Source organism: Sander vitreus, chromosome 16 (genome assembly GCF_031162955.1).
Source record: "Sander vitreus isolate 19-12246 chromosome 16, sanVit1, whole genome shotgun sequence".
Lineage (NCBI taxonomy): Eukaryota > Metazoa > Chordata > Actinopteri > Perciformes > Percidae > Sander > Sander vitreus.
This window is the reverse complement of record NC_135870.1, coordinates 17,433,254-17,448,452: the sequence shown is the minus strand read 5'-3', so window position 1 is coordinate 17,448,452 and position 15,199 is coordinate 17,433,254. Positions and strand designations below refer to the sequence as shown.

General features: G+C 39.2%; 1 protein-coding gene across 1 annotated transcript in view; it reads left to right on the top strand.

Moving 5' to 3' along the window:
* The window catches only part of LOC144531703 (transmembrane protein 132C-like), a 166,136-nt gene that overhangs the window by 117,825 nt on the left and 33,112 nt on the right, over nucleotides 1-15,199 (top strand). Inside the window, exon 5 of the mRNA XM_078271961.1 lies at nucleotides 3,605-3,794. Within this exon, the coding sequence (XP_078128087.1) occupies nucleotides 3,605-3,794 (190 nt within the window). The remainder of the gene's footprint in view (nucleotides 1-3,604; nucleotides 3,795-15,199) is intronic.

The window sequence follows — 15,199 nt, the reverse complement described above, 5'->3', positions numbered from 1 at the left end:
CACTTTTGTAGTGGCACAGTCAGTTCTGTGATCCCAGTAGACATTTGGCTTTTATTGTAGCCCTTTTAGCCCCGTTTCCGCTCTGTGTTTTGTCTCAGTCTCTGCGTCCACCTCATAGCAGGGGAAGTGATAGTTGCCAGTGAGCGTATTAAATTGTATGGTAATCTCGCTGAGAAAAGGGCACACAGTGCAGTTATGTTTATAATGAGACATGGAGAAAGTAGGCAGACCTCTCAGACCAGTGGGCTGCAGACATTTATCATCCCAAACACACTCTGGCTGAAGGGGTGAGGGTGAGAGAGAGAGCGGAATGCCCTCTATTGGGAGCAATACAACACTGCAGTAGGGAGGGGAAAAAGGAAAAGAGCAAAGACAAGAAAAAGACACAATAAAGACAACACAAAACGACAGATTAAATAGAGAGCGAAGAGGAGTTGTATTGTAGTGTTCAGCACTAAAGCCCTGATTGTTTGCTTCTTTGTTAAGCACAACTGTCTGTTGCAGATAATTGATTTGGCTGTAATTGTACACCATAAGCGTAAAGCACATAATCAGTGCAGTCACTACCCCTGAGCCCAGCAGCAGACCCCACTGTGGCTCTGTTGCACTCTGAATTTCTGTCTGAGAAAGAAACTGAGGAAAGGAAAAGAGAGCAATGGACAGACTTGAGCTTCGGCAAGTGACTGATATTCATGGTCCGCAGCCAAACACCTAAAAGTAACATATAACTACATACGGAACTGCAAGTACGTGTTGTGGGAGATATTTGCTCTCAGCAGTTCCTACATTTTGCATTTGATGTCTAACTTTGATGAAAAGGAAATGGATTTCAAAGAGAACAAATCTGCCTAGACATTTGTAAATGGCACCCCACGAAAACATGGCTTAAAAAGTGTAAACATCATTTTTCTCATGGAACAGTTATTTCATGTTTTTCTTGGTTATGTCATCAAAACTAATTTTGCAGGAATATTTGGCAATGCTTCTAACTATTTAATAAATCCCTTAGCAGATTTTGGATTTATTTATTGCTAAAGTACTTTGTACAGTAAGTAAATGTAAATAAAGTGGGGATTGTTGGGGGAAGATGGGATTGAGAGGGAGGGTTAGGGAGAGTGCGGGAGACATTTCAAAAAGATGGATGGAATGTCTTGATTGTATATTGAAAAATGTTGGCTAATAAACATTAAAGGATAAGGCTGGCATTATTTTATATTTTCCAAACAGTCCACACATTCCATTAAGGACACCCCTGTAAATTAGGGGTTAAGACCCCGACCATGAATAGAAGCATTACCAGTTAAAATCCAACTGGGGACCCATTAAAAGACCAAAACCAACAATGTGTTGGAGAACCTGTCTCTCAATACGTTCCGACTTCCAGATTCTGCCTTAGCCCCATGCCAATTTGTTCCTACTGAAAATGTAAATCTTTAAAAACAGTGCATGAATGTATAGTTTCATTTTTTAAGAAGGCTCAGTAATTTACACACACAATTTACAGCTGGGCACACAGGCGCCTGTGTAACTCACCTGGTACAGCGTGCGCCCCATGTACAAAGGCTCAGCCCTCCCCGCAGTGGCCGCAGGTTTGGTTCCGACCTGCAGCCCTTTGCTGCATGTCTTCCCCCTCTCCCTCCCCTTTCATGTCTAAGCTGTCCTAAAAAATAAAGGCCTAAAATGCCCATAAAATGATCTTTAAAAAAAACACATGGGCACTGTAGGTTTTAGCTAGCATTATTCAAACAGGAGTACATATTGCATTTGTTGGGGACTATTTTCAGAGGCAGATGAATACACAGTTGGTGCTCTGCTGAGTATTTAAGGCAACAGTTGGGTGTATGTGGCATCTGAAAATAAACTGCAATGCCTATGTTTATAGAACAAAGAAACATGTTGCACAGTGCAACAATGTGTTGGATTGATGTGTTTTTTAATTGCTTTCAAAAACAATGGAGGTCCATGGCACAGAAGATTACGTTTAGTGTTGATAGGATAAATTCATCCAAAACATCATCAACTGTGATGTATTACACCTCAGTATACCTGTATAACTCCTCTGTGTTCAAACTGAATTATATCTCAACAGCACTCACTGTGTGGCCAGATGCACACTGATATTCTGAGCCAAAGCTTTTCAGTGGCCTTTGGAAAGACATTAGTATAATTCAGAATATTACCAACTGAAACAGAAAAACCTTTCCTCCTGACCCAGAAATCCTATTCAAGCTGTTTTCATCCACACTGATTTCCAGCTTCCAAAACAGTTTTCGCTTACAGTTTTCTACCAGAGTAGGTCCTTAAATCTGCACTTTTAAGTGAGGCTAGCATCTGAAGTGCAAACACATAAGGGAGGGGGGGGTGAAATACAAGCTTGTCCAAATATATGTTAAAGAAAAACCTTGGATCTTATACCCCCCTTCCTCACAATTACTTGGGGCTCTCTCCAGGCTTGTTTTAATTGCGCGGCAACCAAACAACATACTGCTTGGGACAGAATTAAAAGAGTATGGTATACATTAAAAAATAACTTCATACCAAAGCCGAAGACACATGCATCTACTTTCTCTTGCCTTTAACTTTTGTTTTTACTGCAATCTTTAAGAAGTCGTGTTACACAACACAAATGTTTAACTACGTGAGCCCCTTCCAGATCCCCAAGTGTGAATTGTATTTTTCAGGACAGCATGCGTATCTGTGCGCGGTTGTTGTAAAAAGGTGTTGCATCGAGTTTGGACTGTGACAAAGAACACCTGAGGGAGAGGCAGCAGCTTGATCAAACCTAGCGCTCCACAAATCAAATGAGTTTGGAGGATTTTATATTTGCATTCATTGTTTTTTCTGCTTTGTTGCAGAAGAAGAGAGAAAATTATTGGCTCGGCCCTGGCAATCTCTGCAAGAGAAGCTCCATATTGCAAGAGGAAAAAATAAATTGCTTTTTTTGCCAACATCATGGTTCTGTGTGGATGTGACAATGAATTTTAATAGCGCCGCGATTATAGTTTCATATCATATTGTGAGATGGATACATTGCTTAAAAATAGCATATCCCTGTGCAACATCTGCATGTAACACAGCAGAATCAGTCCCTAGGTATAAAATATTTGTTACATGTTTTCTTCAAACCTGATTAAAATGTCCAATTAATTATTCAACCCTTCTCACTCCCATTAGTGGATGATAAAGACCAGTTTCTCTTTTGTTTTCCCTCTAGCTCTCGCTCTTTCCACCTTCTTTAACCTGATTCCTAACCTAACCTTCCCTGTTTCTGCTCTAGTTTTTCCTCACCCTTTTTCTATCTTCTCTTTTCCCTCATGTCTCATTCCCTTCATACTTTCCTGTTCGCCATTTTCCATGGTTTTATTTTTTGCTTTTTCCTTACTTTACCTCATCTATTTCCCTGTTTCTTTCTCATCCCTTTTGACTCCCCCCGCCTTATTTTTTAATTTTATATTTATTTCTGTCTTGCTATCCTTTCACTTGTGCCTTTCTGATTGTCACCTATCTTTCTTTACCTCCTTTTCCCTCCCATTTCCTGCCCTGCTTTTTTTTTATTATCTAAATCCACTCCTGACACACAACTTCTCCATTTCTGCCCTTGCAGGGTGGAGGCACCAGGCTACCAGCGAGTGCTGCAAGTGGACCTGGAGGTGAACGGGGTGATGATGACTCCGGGGGGGAGGGAGGTGACGTGGCAGGTGGAGTACCCGCTCACCCGCACCTTGACCAGTGAGGTGCCGACCCTCATCCGCCTGGCACCGCAGGACCTGGGCGGAATCGTGCCGCTAGCCATGGTGAGCGCGGGGGGGTTGAGCTGTGGTTGGACGCTTGTGTGTAGCAGACATTCCTCATTGTGGTACTGTAAAGTTGGGGTTTTGAAATGAATCACTGCATCGCGACACGGACCTAGACAATTCTGCATCGATTCAGTGACAGACCATAATCGATTGTTGCCTATTCAATTATTGTTGCTGCTTTTTTTTGGGGGATTTTGCCTTTTGTCTGTTGTGTTCAGACTCCGCTTTATTCAGGAAGTGTCTTTAATAAGAGCATATACAATAAAAAGGGGAGTTCATATATATCTGACTGCTTGAATTTGGTGATGAAAACCATGTGTAGCAATATACAATAATATTGAGGAGATGACGCATCGTGGTGCATCGTGATATTGAATCGTTTCGAGTCGTTGACAGGATAATCATAATCAAATCAAATCGTGAGACCAGTGAAGATTCACACGCCGACGGTAAAGTCTGTATTTATTCAGGATTATCACCCTGACCATGGAAAATACTGATTCTGTAATATTATATATTATACTATATCATTAGATTATTATTACTCATGCATTTATGTGTTGTAGTTGGTTGAGGTGGAGCAATTTTTTAAACAATTTTTTTTATAAAGGACTGCAACTAAGAATTATTGTCACTATGGATCAATCTCTGATTATATTAGATTTTGAAAACAGTGAGAACTACAGTCACAATTACCCAAAGCCCAAAGTAACACCTTCAATATGACGGTTTGGTCCAACCAATAGTCAAAACCAGGGTGGGAAATTAACTTTTTTGCTCAATTTTACCAGCCACTTATATTTTTTACTAGCCACTTTTTCCGGAATTCAAATTTATAAAAGAAAGTGCACTAGCATATTTTGAATTGCTTCAATACATTCTTTTTTTAAAAATTATTATTATTATTAATACATATTTTATTAATATAGGTAAATAAAAAGTGATGTGAAAAAAAGCCTGCGAGACCATGGTAAAATTGTGTTTGGTCAGTTTAGTCATATTCTACAGTAATTGTACGCCTACATGTTTACTAACATAGCATTAATCAGTCCCTCCAGGATTTCGCAGACTTTTTTTGAGATTGTTGCGGCCCAAAATGCCTGATTTCGCGGGAGCTTTTGTAAAGAATTGCGATAGAAGTTGCGATGTCTTTTGTATTTTTGTTGCAATGAAGTTGCGAGAGACAGTGAAAGTTGCTTTTTTGTATAGTTCTTTAAAAATAAAAAGGAAACTTGTTTTGGGGAGAATAAAATTACTCTGGGCTGAGATTTCCTAGTAACCTTACCAAAAAGGCTCAGGATGCTGCAAATGTTGGTATAATGAAAATGGCTGGTGGATTAAAGACAAAAAATAATAATTTATTGAATGAATCAAATTTGAACATTTCTGTCAGTGGCTTGTTGATCTTTACATTGTTAGTTAATTTCCTATCCTGGCCCGGGCTGGGACACACATTCATACAGTTTGATAAAGTACTTATTGGACTTTAACTTATCATTGCACTTACAAAAACGAGCATAGCTGTCCTCAATTTAGGTCATCATGTCGTCTCATCTCCGTTTTTTCCTGCATCCACCGTGTGTGGGTGGGTGTTTGTGTGTGTGTGTGTGTGTGTGTGTGTGTGTGTGTGTGTGTGTGTGTGTGTGTAACTGAGCAACAGAGAGCCGACAGGATTAAAACAGCAGCAGCTTTCAGCGACTGAAAAATATATATTATTGTGTAGTGTCATATTTTATAAGCTCTTCAATATGTTTGATGCAAAAATCTTAAGTTATAATATGACTAGTTAAAAAAAGATGTCAAATAATTGTAGTGGAGTAAAAAGTAACATGTTTCCCTTAGAATTGTAGTAGAAGTGGCATGAAAAGAAAATCCTTAAATACCTTATATTTGGACTTAAGTGAATGTTAGTTACAAACCACCAGTGGACCTGTGGCAACGCAACAGAACCAAACTAGCACGATTAGACTAAATACAATTTGGGTCAGGTCTTGGTTACTAGGACTCGAGTGGATCTGTGAAGACCTCTAAGGAAAAACATATAGTGCGGCGTGCAAGTGTTTGTTGTTCTTCATTCCTCTAGCTCCATTCAAGCCCATTGGTTTTTAAATGTAACAACAACTATTATAGATTAAAGTGTCACCTGACAGAGTGTTTGAGGGTGTTCACGTCTTTCTTGTATAGTAGCCCCATGACAATAGTCCTAAAGATACAGACAAGGCAGACCAAGGATCATTTTATAACTTAACCTTGGAATGCGTTTGACCGGCGGAGTGAGTCAGCTGTCCTAAATCCAACTGAGCATGTTTTGCACATGCTTAAGACGAGACTGAAGGCAAAAAGAAAAGCATCACCAGAGACGATACCAATGTCTCCTGACATCTAGGAGTCATACACTTCAGAGCTCATTTAATGCAAATATGTTTTTTTTTACTGCACATCAAATAGGATGGCTTTATTTAGGCTGTTAACTTTTTAAATTATCGTCTATACCCACTGTATTAAAAAAAGGCCTAGAATTCATATGCTGTTCATCTGATGTGGCTATAAACACCCTCAAATTGAAGCTGAGACTCCACATTGTCATTGTTCCACATCAAATGCAGTGTGCTGGAAAACAGAGCTAACTGCTAATGTTTATTGCTAACTTCCGAGCAATAGAAAACAGAGGGAAAAAAGCATAGTAAATGAATAAAACCTCAGATTTTGACAGCTAGCTAAATAGCCAAACAAAGACCCACATTGCATCCTATATTTCCAAAGATAATAGTTTTGGCTGTTACTTAGCAACGGCTTCTTCCACTTGTTGTAGAGCAAATACTGTAAGATTTATTCAAAGGCTGACAAAGACAGTGAACAAACACAATCTTTCTATTTAAATACACATAAAAAGATTATATTTGATATTGGGTATGCAAGCAGACTGATCCTCTGTCAATGACTAACAACGGATATCATTTTGGCTAAAGCTTTCAAAGTCGTTAGTTCGCTGTACTATTCACACAACACAACTTTCTGTCTTGTTGTCTTATTTTCACACTACCTGACTGACCGGTGACAGGTGCTCACACTACTAGATCATTCACCAGGAGGAATCCCTCAGTCTAGTCTCCAAACTATGTTTTTGCCACAAAAAACATGCGAGAAGTGACACAGACATGGCGTAATAATACCTTATGCAAGAGTTGTTGCTGGCTGATTTGCAGCGATAAAACAAAGAAAAGAAAGATCAGACAAAGCGCTTTTAGGGGGTGTTGTCGTTGGCACGTGTGCTCAAAATGTTCTACACATCTTTATTATTTATCAGTTTCCACTAGACTAGGTGCAACAACATCTTTTGTCCGTGTTGCAAATGCAACACATACAGTAAAGTCAACACATACAGTGAAGTAGAGGCAACCTCCCCCTGGTTTCCCCTGAGCCCATGTCTTGCACTCTTATTGGCTGGAGTCCCCGACAGCTTCAGATATTGATGCTGTGTGTCCATTGTCAGCGTCATTTCCCCGCTTCCCATTCATTTCTATGGGAGCAGCCGTGCAATGCATTCTGGTAGCGTCGCGGGGACTTTGGAGAAGCTGGGCGTCGAGTTGCCCGCTCCTCATTTGCATAAAGTTGGTCAGCCAACTTTATGCAAATGAGGAGCAGCCGGCTCGGCTCGCTGCCTCTCAAAAGCTGACAGAAATCTTTTAAACTGACCTTTGTCGATCCAAAATGAAGACAGATTCAGCAACTGTATGGCCTATTTCTCGCTTAAAATGTTTTCTGAAACACGTTTCGGTGAACTATTTTTGTAAAATACAAGATCGTATTCCAAACGAGCCGCCATTATGGTCCGTTTTGAAATCCTGGAGCAGTCAGCCCCACGTGACGCGTTCGTCCAATCAGCTGCAGCCATTGCGGTTGTAGGAAGGTGTAGACTGTTTTCTTTGCTTGTCAGTGAAGAGACACTGGTGGCAAGCTCACTAGCGTGCAATGCTGGGAAGCGGGGCGATCCCATCAGTGAAAGCAAGGCGTATATGGACATGTACCATTAGCCTGCTAGATATCTGAAATGTGTCTGCAAGGCACCAGCGAGCCTCTTGTCTCGGGTTTTTAAACAGTTCCCACATCGAGCCAATGCAGATTTGCCTTCGATTTGGGGCTTTTGTCGGGGAGCTCCAAAAACTGTGGGTGAGCGGAAAATCAGGGCTGAAGTCCTGTAGTGGGCTGTTGCTATAAGAATAATTTTCTCCTCTTTACTAAGTGCTTCTTAGCACTTAGATTATGGGTTATTTTTTCAGAACCGTGTGGCTCGTTGTGGATTGTCCATTGTTCTGAGCCTGAGCATAGCACAGTAAGAAGACTTTTTATTAATAGTGATAGAAGAAAATATAAGAAAATTACTATTATCCATTGGTGCATTAAAAAACCAGGCCCAAGTATTTTTTAACACAAATCTTGCTCTTTTTAATGGGCAGTAATCTGGTTTAAACATCTCTCAGACTTTGCTGACAAAGAAGTTAATTAAGTTTGGATTTAGACAGTCCAAACATGGGTGAATTGGAAAGTGGCTTAAGATTGTTAATTGTATTATGATGGCAATGTAAATTGTTTTACAAAATGAAAAGGAAAACCATTCAGTATGCTGCAAAGAGATAAGAATAGTTTTCATTTTCCTCGCTGATAATGGCCACGAAAAAATCAAATGCCCTCGAGCACTTCATGAACGTTTATTGTAACAATTTGGTGAGGCAGCAGTTCACCGCTGATTTATGGCTTCTGGCCAGTAGAGTAGCCTTTAGACTTTAACTTCATTTTTCTTTGTCAATGTTGGAATGACAGTTTTTCTAATTGTATAAATAGATGAAATGTTTAATTAGAAATGCAACATTTTGAAATGTGGCGTTTCAGATAAACTTAGTGCAGACAGAGTGCATTAAGTCCACAAGGACATCCTGATTTGATTTCCAAAAAAAAAAAAAGACAACCTTGCTACTGTAATGATGCTAATAATGATAAACACCTATACATCTTTTTCTTAATGATAGTCACAGTAGAGCAATATCTTAAAAGCACAGGCAACAAAATGAGAATAACATAAAACAAAAGCAATACCAATACTGAAGTCCATAATAAGATGGATAAAGCCATAAAGATGAAGTCGATAAAAAGTGTCTTGAGAGCAGATTGGATTACCTGACATCAAAGGCTTATTATCTTTAGTATTTTCATTATTTGAACATTGATTTGAAAATGTAATCGCCAGCTGCTGTAAGTGTCTTAGATAGAAATTTTAAAGACTTAACAGAACATAAACCAGCTAAATGTTTATCTGGTTCATCAACAGCAGAAACAAGAAACAGCAACACAGCTCGGCTGTTTGCTTACCCTCACTCAGACAAACAGCTGTGAACTTCTTCTTCTTATTGACCGACTCATAATCACAAAAGATGAGAAGGTTGACCAAATGATAGAGGAAATAAAAAGGTTTATAGGGTGAATATCAAAACATCAGGAGGCAAGTGATGGAAATAGGAAAATATCGTCTGTCTGTAGTTTTCTATATGACTGCTGAGATACATGAAGATCAGCTGGGGGTTTGTGGAAGTACACAAGCCGTGCTGTGTGATTTGAAATACACTGAATTACCTGAAATGAATTGGGACCCCATGCAGCATTTTTTTGTGCTTCACCTTTCCTTTCCTAATGTGGGAAGATTTTGCAGTGTAAAAAATGAAAAAACAAGCTTTGATAAAAGTTGGACAATTCAAATTTGGAACATAAAGTTTGCACCGAAGTTTTTCCAACTTAGACTTTTCTGTTAACTTTGTTTTATTTAAAACGTTTGCTCTTTGTGACTTTTGGCCAAGTAGAAGTAACTTTACTTTGCTCTTTGTTTGCAAATCATACACTGAAACCAAACCATGAAACAGTAGCCTTTTTAAGCAGACAATTAAATAGCATTGTCAATATGAAATTTATTTTATTATCATCTGTTTAGTGAAGCACCAAAAACAGAGCATTTGATGTGGTTTGAGATGCTCTCCATATTTTTTTATTAAGAAATGTTGATCATTCATGGTTGATTACTTCAGTAAATTAAAATTACATTTCACTGTTGCGCACATCAATAAGGTGATACGATTACACAATCTTCTTTGTAGTATTAAATCAGAGAAACATTAAAGACTGCAGCTTTAACTCTACATACAGCCTTAGATGTTCAATGCTTCTCCCAAACATTGCTATCCGAGCACTGAGACATTTGATGTCCTACCTGATAAATTCATACACAACTTCTAAAAATCACCTTTGCACAAACTGCTTGATGTATGATGTGATTTGTTGTTGGCATTTTCATTTCATGATGCCATGATGTTAACATGAAAATGTCTTCATATTAACACAGTATATTGGCCCGTATTTCAAGGGACTTTTCTAACAGTGTTGAAATTGATAGGATGATGATGATGATGATGATGATGATGATTATGTATTATGATTATTATTATTATTACCATCATCTTTACAATATTGTTTTATCATTCATCGAAAGCACTGTAACTCTAAATAGTACACGTTTTAAAGGCAGATGAATCCGAGTCAGCAAATAGTTGGCAGATACTTATTCAGTATCTGCCTGCCAAACATGAATACAGGACTCATTTCTGTCTTGACTTGACAGCTGCTGTAAATGTCCTTTAGGATGTTTGACTGAAATGGTGACAAGTTTGCTAATAGTGCCAATGAAGAAAGGTTAAAGGTAAAAGTGAGCAGGAAAAGGAGGGGAGAGTCTAAGGAAGTACAAAAAACTAGTGCTGTCAGTTAAACGCGTTATTAACGGCGTTAACGCAAACCCATTTTAACGACGTCAATTTTTTTATCGAGAGATTAACGTTCTTTTTGGCCTAGCAAACTTTGTAGTTTTTTTTTCACATGCTGTTGCAACAACTAGTAACGTTAGAAAAACTACAACACCACACTGGATCTAGCTAGACCGGAAACGCACGCAACAGGCACGCCGCACACACTTGTTTGGGCTTGCGAGCCGGCCAAAGAGTACTAGGCTAACGTTACATTTTGAGTGGATGGTGAGCGCAAGACGCCAAAATGGATGCCAATAAGATTCTGAATGGAAAGTTTACTTTTAAAAAGTTGCCAAATGGTTCCATTGACAAGACCAAAGTGATCTGTGTGTTTTGTCGTTGTGAACTGAGCTATCATCGCAGCACGTCCAGTCTGAAATACCACTTGATGGCCAAGCACACAGCTGATGCCAATTCTCCGCCCCCTCGTCAAAGCCAGGCGACAAAAGCACAAAGCCAGGCCGATCCACTTTTCCATGTTAAGAGCATTAAAATGAGAAAAAAGTAATGGGACAAAAAGAAATCAAGGGACATTTAGAATAGATAAAAATGTGCGATTAATTGCGATTAATTGCGAGTTAACTATGACATTAATGTGATTAATCGCGATTAAATATTTTAATCGTTTGACAGCACTACAAAAAACGGCAGCTTTAGGCACAGTCTAGATAATAACCTGCCAAATGATTTGTTAATTAAAGATGGATATTTATGGCATTCAAGCACTGGATATTCATCATGCAACAATTGGCAGAGAATATTTAACGTATAATTATCTTCAAGTAGACAACAGAAAACGAGAGATTGTTGCACTATGACAAAAGTACACTTTACATTGAAACATTTGTAAGTGGAAGTACTGGAAAAACTTGAATTGATTTCAGATGAGTACATCTTGAGGATTCAATAACAGATTCCATAGTTTGTTCAGAGACTCTGTAACCTCCAGTGGTTCTCTGGTTCAGATTATAACATACTCTTTGAAATTCTTTAAATCAATAAATTGAATAGCCCCAAAGCTCTTGAATGATCAAAAGTGTAAACTGAAGAAGCTAAGAGAAAGTTCTTACTGAGACATTGCTGCCACTGCACTCTTTTTCTCGCCTGTATTGAACTCAAGCTCTGAATGCCATCATAAAGACAAATGCCAGGAGGGCATCTAGCAGCTAACAGCTACTACCGCACTACTGTTTATTTTAGGGGGGAATACACTTCAAGACGTGACATGACCTGTCCTCTGGAGAAACATATCCACACCACCACCGCTCCGTGGATTGTTATTGGGATGATTATTACAGAAGCCTGTCTGAATACACTCACTGGACGGCAGCTAGCAGCTAACGGCTAACGGCTATCAGCTAGCAGGGCAAGCTAGCTACCGGCAGGATCGAGACAGGGACCAGGGTAGGTGAATTTAAACAATGTCTGAGTTGAAAACGCATCTTGTTGACACGTAAGGGCCCTGTTCATGTGGCACAGACATATTAATTGCATTTTGTGTCTGTTAAGAGGCACAAAGGCACTCTAAAACTTGCCCCGACCACTGCCGTTTTAGCTCAGGGGACGCTTGTACATAGCTGCAGCTTCTCCTGTGTTACCTGCACTAATTCAGGTCGGGTTTTTTTTTCTAGATTAATTCTAGATTTCAAGATTAACGTAAAAATTGGCCGGAATTCTCCTTTTAATCTCCATCTCTTGCCAAGCTGTCTCTTTTTTCTTTCGCTCATTAGAGACAGTGACCCCCACAGCTCTTTACACTATATCCCAAATTATATTATTAGCTTTTTATTCATAAAAAAACTCACTCCATTTCAAACTCAATAACATTCGCTTTGTTCTCACATTCCCATAGCATTATAATCACAGCCATTAGCAGGAAGCTCAACAATTATTTTTGGTCATGGGTGAAAGCGCCTTTGTCTAGAATAATTAGGGTTTGGCCAAATTGCTGCTTTATCCATATTGACTCCAAACCAGCGTCTAACAGATAGTGATAGACTAAGACAACAAGAAAACAAAAGGATTAGTAAAAAGTTGTGTCCTCTGTGGGCACGAGAAACTGATATGTCAAAAAGAAAGACGTCCTCATATCTGTAATTTAAACACAGTGCTATCACAGCATCAGGGCAGGCCAGCGGTATCCAAGCAGGCTGCCATCAGTCACGCTGTCAGGAACTGTATTTGGAAATGGCCTGGCAGAGCACTAATAGGCTGTGCAGTGCGGCTATCCACCGGCATACTAAGTGTCTTCAAGGCAGCATTAGCCATCTGCATGCGGCTATAATGCCCCTTATAGCTTAATTAAGTCCTCTTGTGTATATATGGGCCTCTAATTCACTGCTCTATCTTTCTCCTGTGCATTTTGACAACATTAATTCTCCCTGTCGCTTTCACCCCTGGTGGATTCAGCCTTATGCACCAGGCTCGTTTCTTATCCCTAGTCTTGATTATTCTATACTGCATGAGAGAGAAAGCAAGAGAGAGAGAGACAGAGAGAGACAGAGAGAGAGAGAGATCAAAATAAGGAAACCCAACATTTTTAGGGTTCTTTATTTTTTTTTATCTCTTTCAGTTACAAACATGCCTGCATTTAGAGCCAGATTGATACCGGAGTTTTGAGGCTGATACCTACATATTTGTCTGACATAAACAAATAAAAAAAAACAAATTGATAAGGATCCCTTGATAATGGTGACACTATAACTAAAATACCTCTGTGGCATTTCAGTGTTTCCTGTGGAATTTGAGGGTTACTATGGGGGCAATGTCCCCAAAACAAACGTGACGTCGCGACTCATATTAAGGAGTGGTTGCATGTGCATCGGCTGGTCTTAGTTATATAGACTATGTCTGGTGTATGGAACGTCTGTATCATCGCCTTTAAGTCTGCAAAATGCTTTTTTGTGTTCAATCGTTTTCGTATCAAGCACATATTTCACTTTGTGTGTTACGGCTACATCATACTGGGTTTGTGTAATGTGTTTGTTTTTTTATATATGCAAATTTAAATTTGATTCAACTAAAAATATCTCTATTGATAGTTTTTTTTATGATGTTATTTCAGTCTAGGCATTTCATATTTGTATTTATTTAAGCTACATAATTATAAAGTGTTTTCTGGTTTTGACAAATATATGTTAGAATAACATAATACATGCACAGATGCTGAGGCTTCAGCTAAGCACAACCATATTTTGACATTCTAATAGTTTTGGAAATATATCTAGACATACAGTATACTGTACAGTGGTTGCGCTTATAGATTTGCATATCATAGAAGACTTGATTATAGGCACTGGCAAGGTCTGCGCCCTCCGAGTGCCCTTCTAGTTGACCAACATATTCACCTATATTTATTTTAGGGCTGTAATTAACAATTTTGATTAATTTGATCAACATTATTGATTCATCTACTTATTTTTTTCGAGCTATCAATTCGTGGTTTGGTCTATAAAAGGTGAAACGAGCCCTTGCGTCTACAGTGCGAAGTGTCCTTGGGCAAGATACTGAACCCCAAATTGCTCCCGATTGCTGTGCCATCGTTGTGTTAATGTGTGTGAATGTTTATCTGTTGAGCAGGTGGCACCTTGTATGGTAGCCTCGGCCACCAGTGTATGAATGTGTGAGTGAATGGGGTGAATGGTGCCTGTAATACAGAGCGCTTTGGATGGTCGCTAAGACTAGGAAAACGCTATTTAAACGCAGTCCATTTACCATTAATAAGCTAAAATCCTGTCAAAGATTTTCAGAGGCAGCAACGGTGGTAAAGTGAGTATATTTAAACCATAGATTTAAACTGATTTTTTTTTGGGGGGGGTGACAGAAACAACACAACGAATCATATGTTGATATGGAGAACTCTACTCAACAACAAAAAACAGGTTAGTCCTTATGTATTTCATAAGCAAGGAGGCACTGTTGCCTTGGGGATAATAAAGTATATCTTATCTTCACTTGTTAGCTAACAGTTGCTTATTTGCATAACCACAAATGCAGAGGGACATTATCATTTATTTTGAGTCACATTTCTGACATCTGACAACTGTAGGTCCATTATTCATTTTTGAGAAAGTGTGCAGATAAATGTGAAAATCCACAATCCAATTTATCAATTGGACTCCTGCATACATTAGAAACCAGAGGCTTGCCCCTCTCGTTTAAAAACTTTGGCCGAGCTGCCTTCGAGCTATTGCTCATTTGCTTCACTGCAGTTGCTCTGTGGCCAGACTAGAAGTCAAGGCACCTTCCAAGTGTGCACGTTTGTAACTGTGAGCATGAGGCAGTGTTGCAGAGGAAGTGCAACACTCTCACAATGAATAACACACACACACTACGTGCGTGTAGTCTTTACTGCACATACAAACTTTGTTTCACTCCTGCCACCCAACATCTCTCTCTTCCCTCTCTGGCCCAGGATGCAGCTTCTATGTCAGTCAGGCTTTAGTTTGAAGCTAAGCCTGTCCATTCTGTAATTTGTTGTGCGTTTGTTTATTTTTTTGCTGGCTTGCCTTCCATCACCCTTTCTCCCACTGTCAGTCTGGCTTGAGAGTCTTCTAT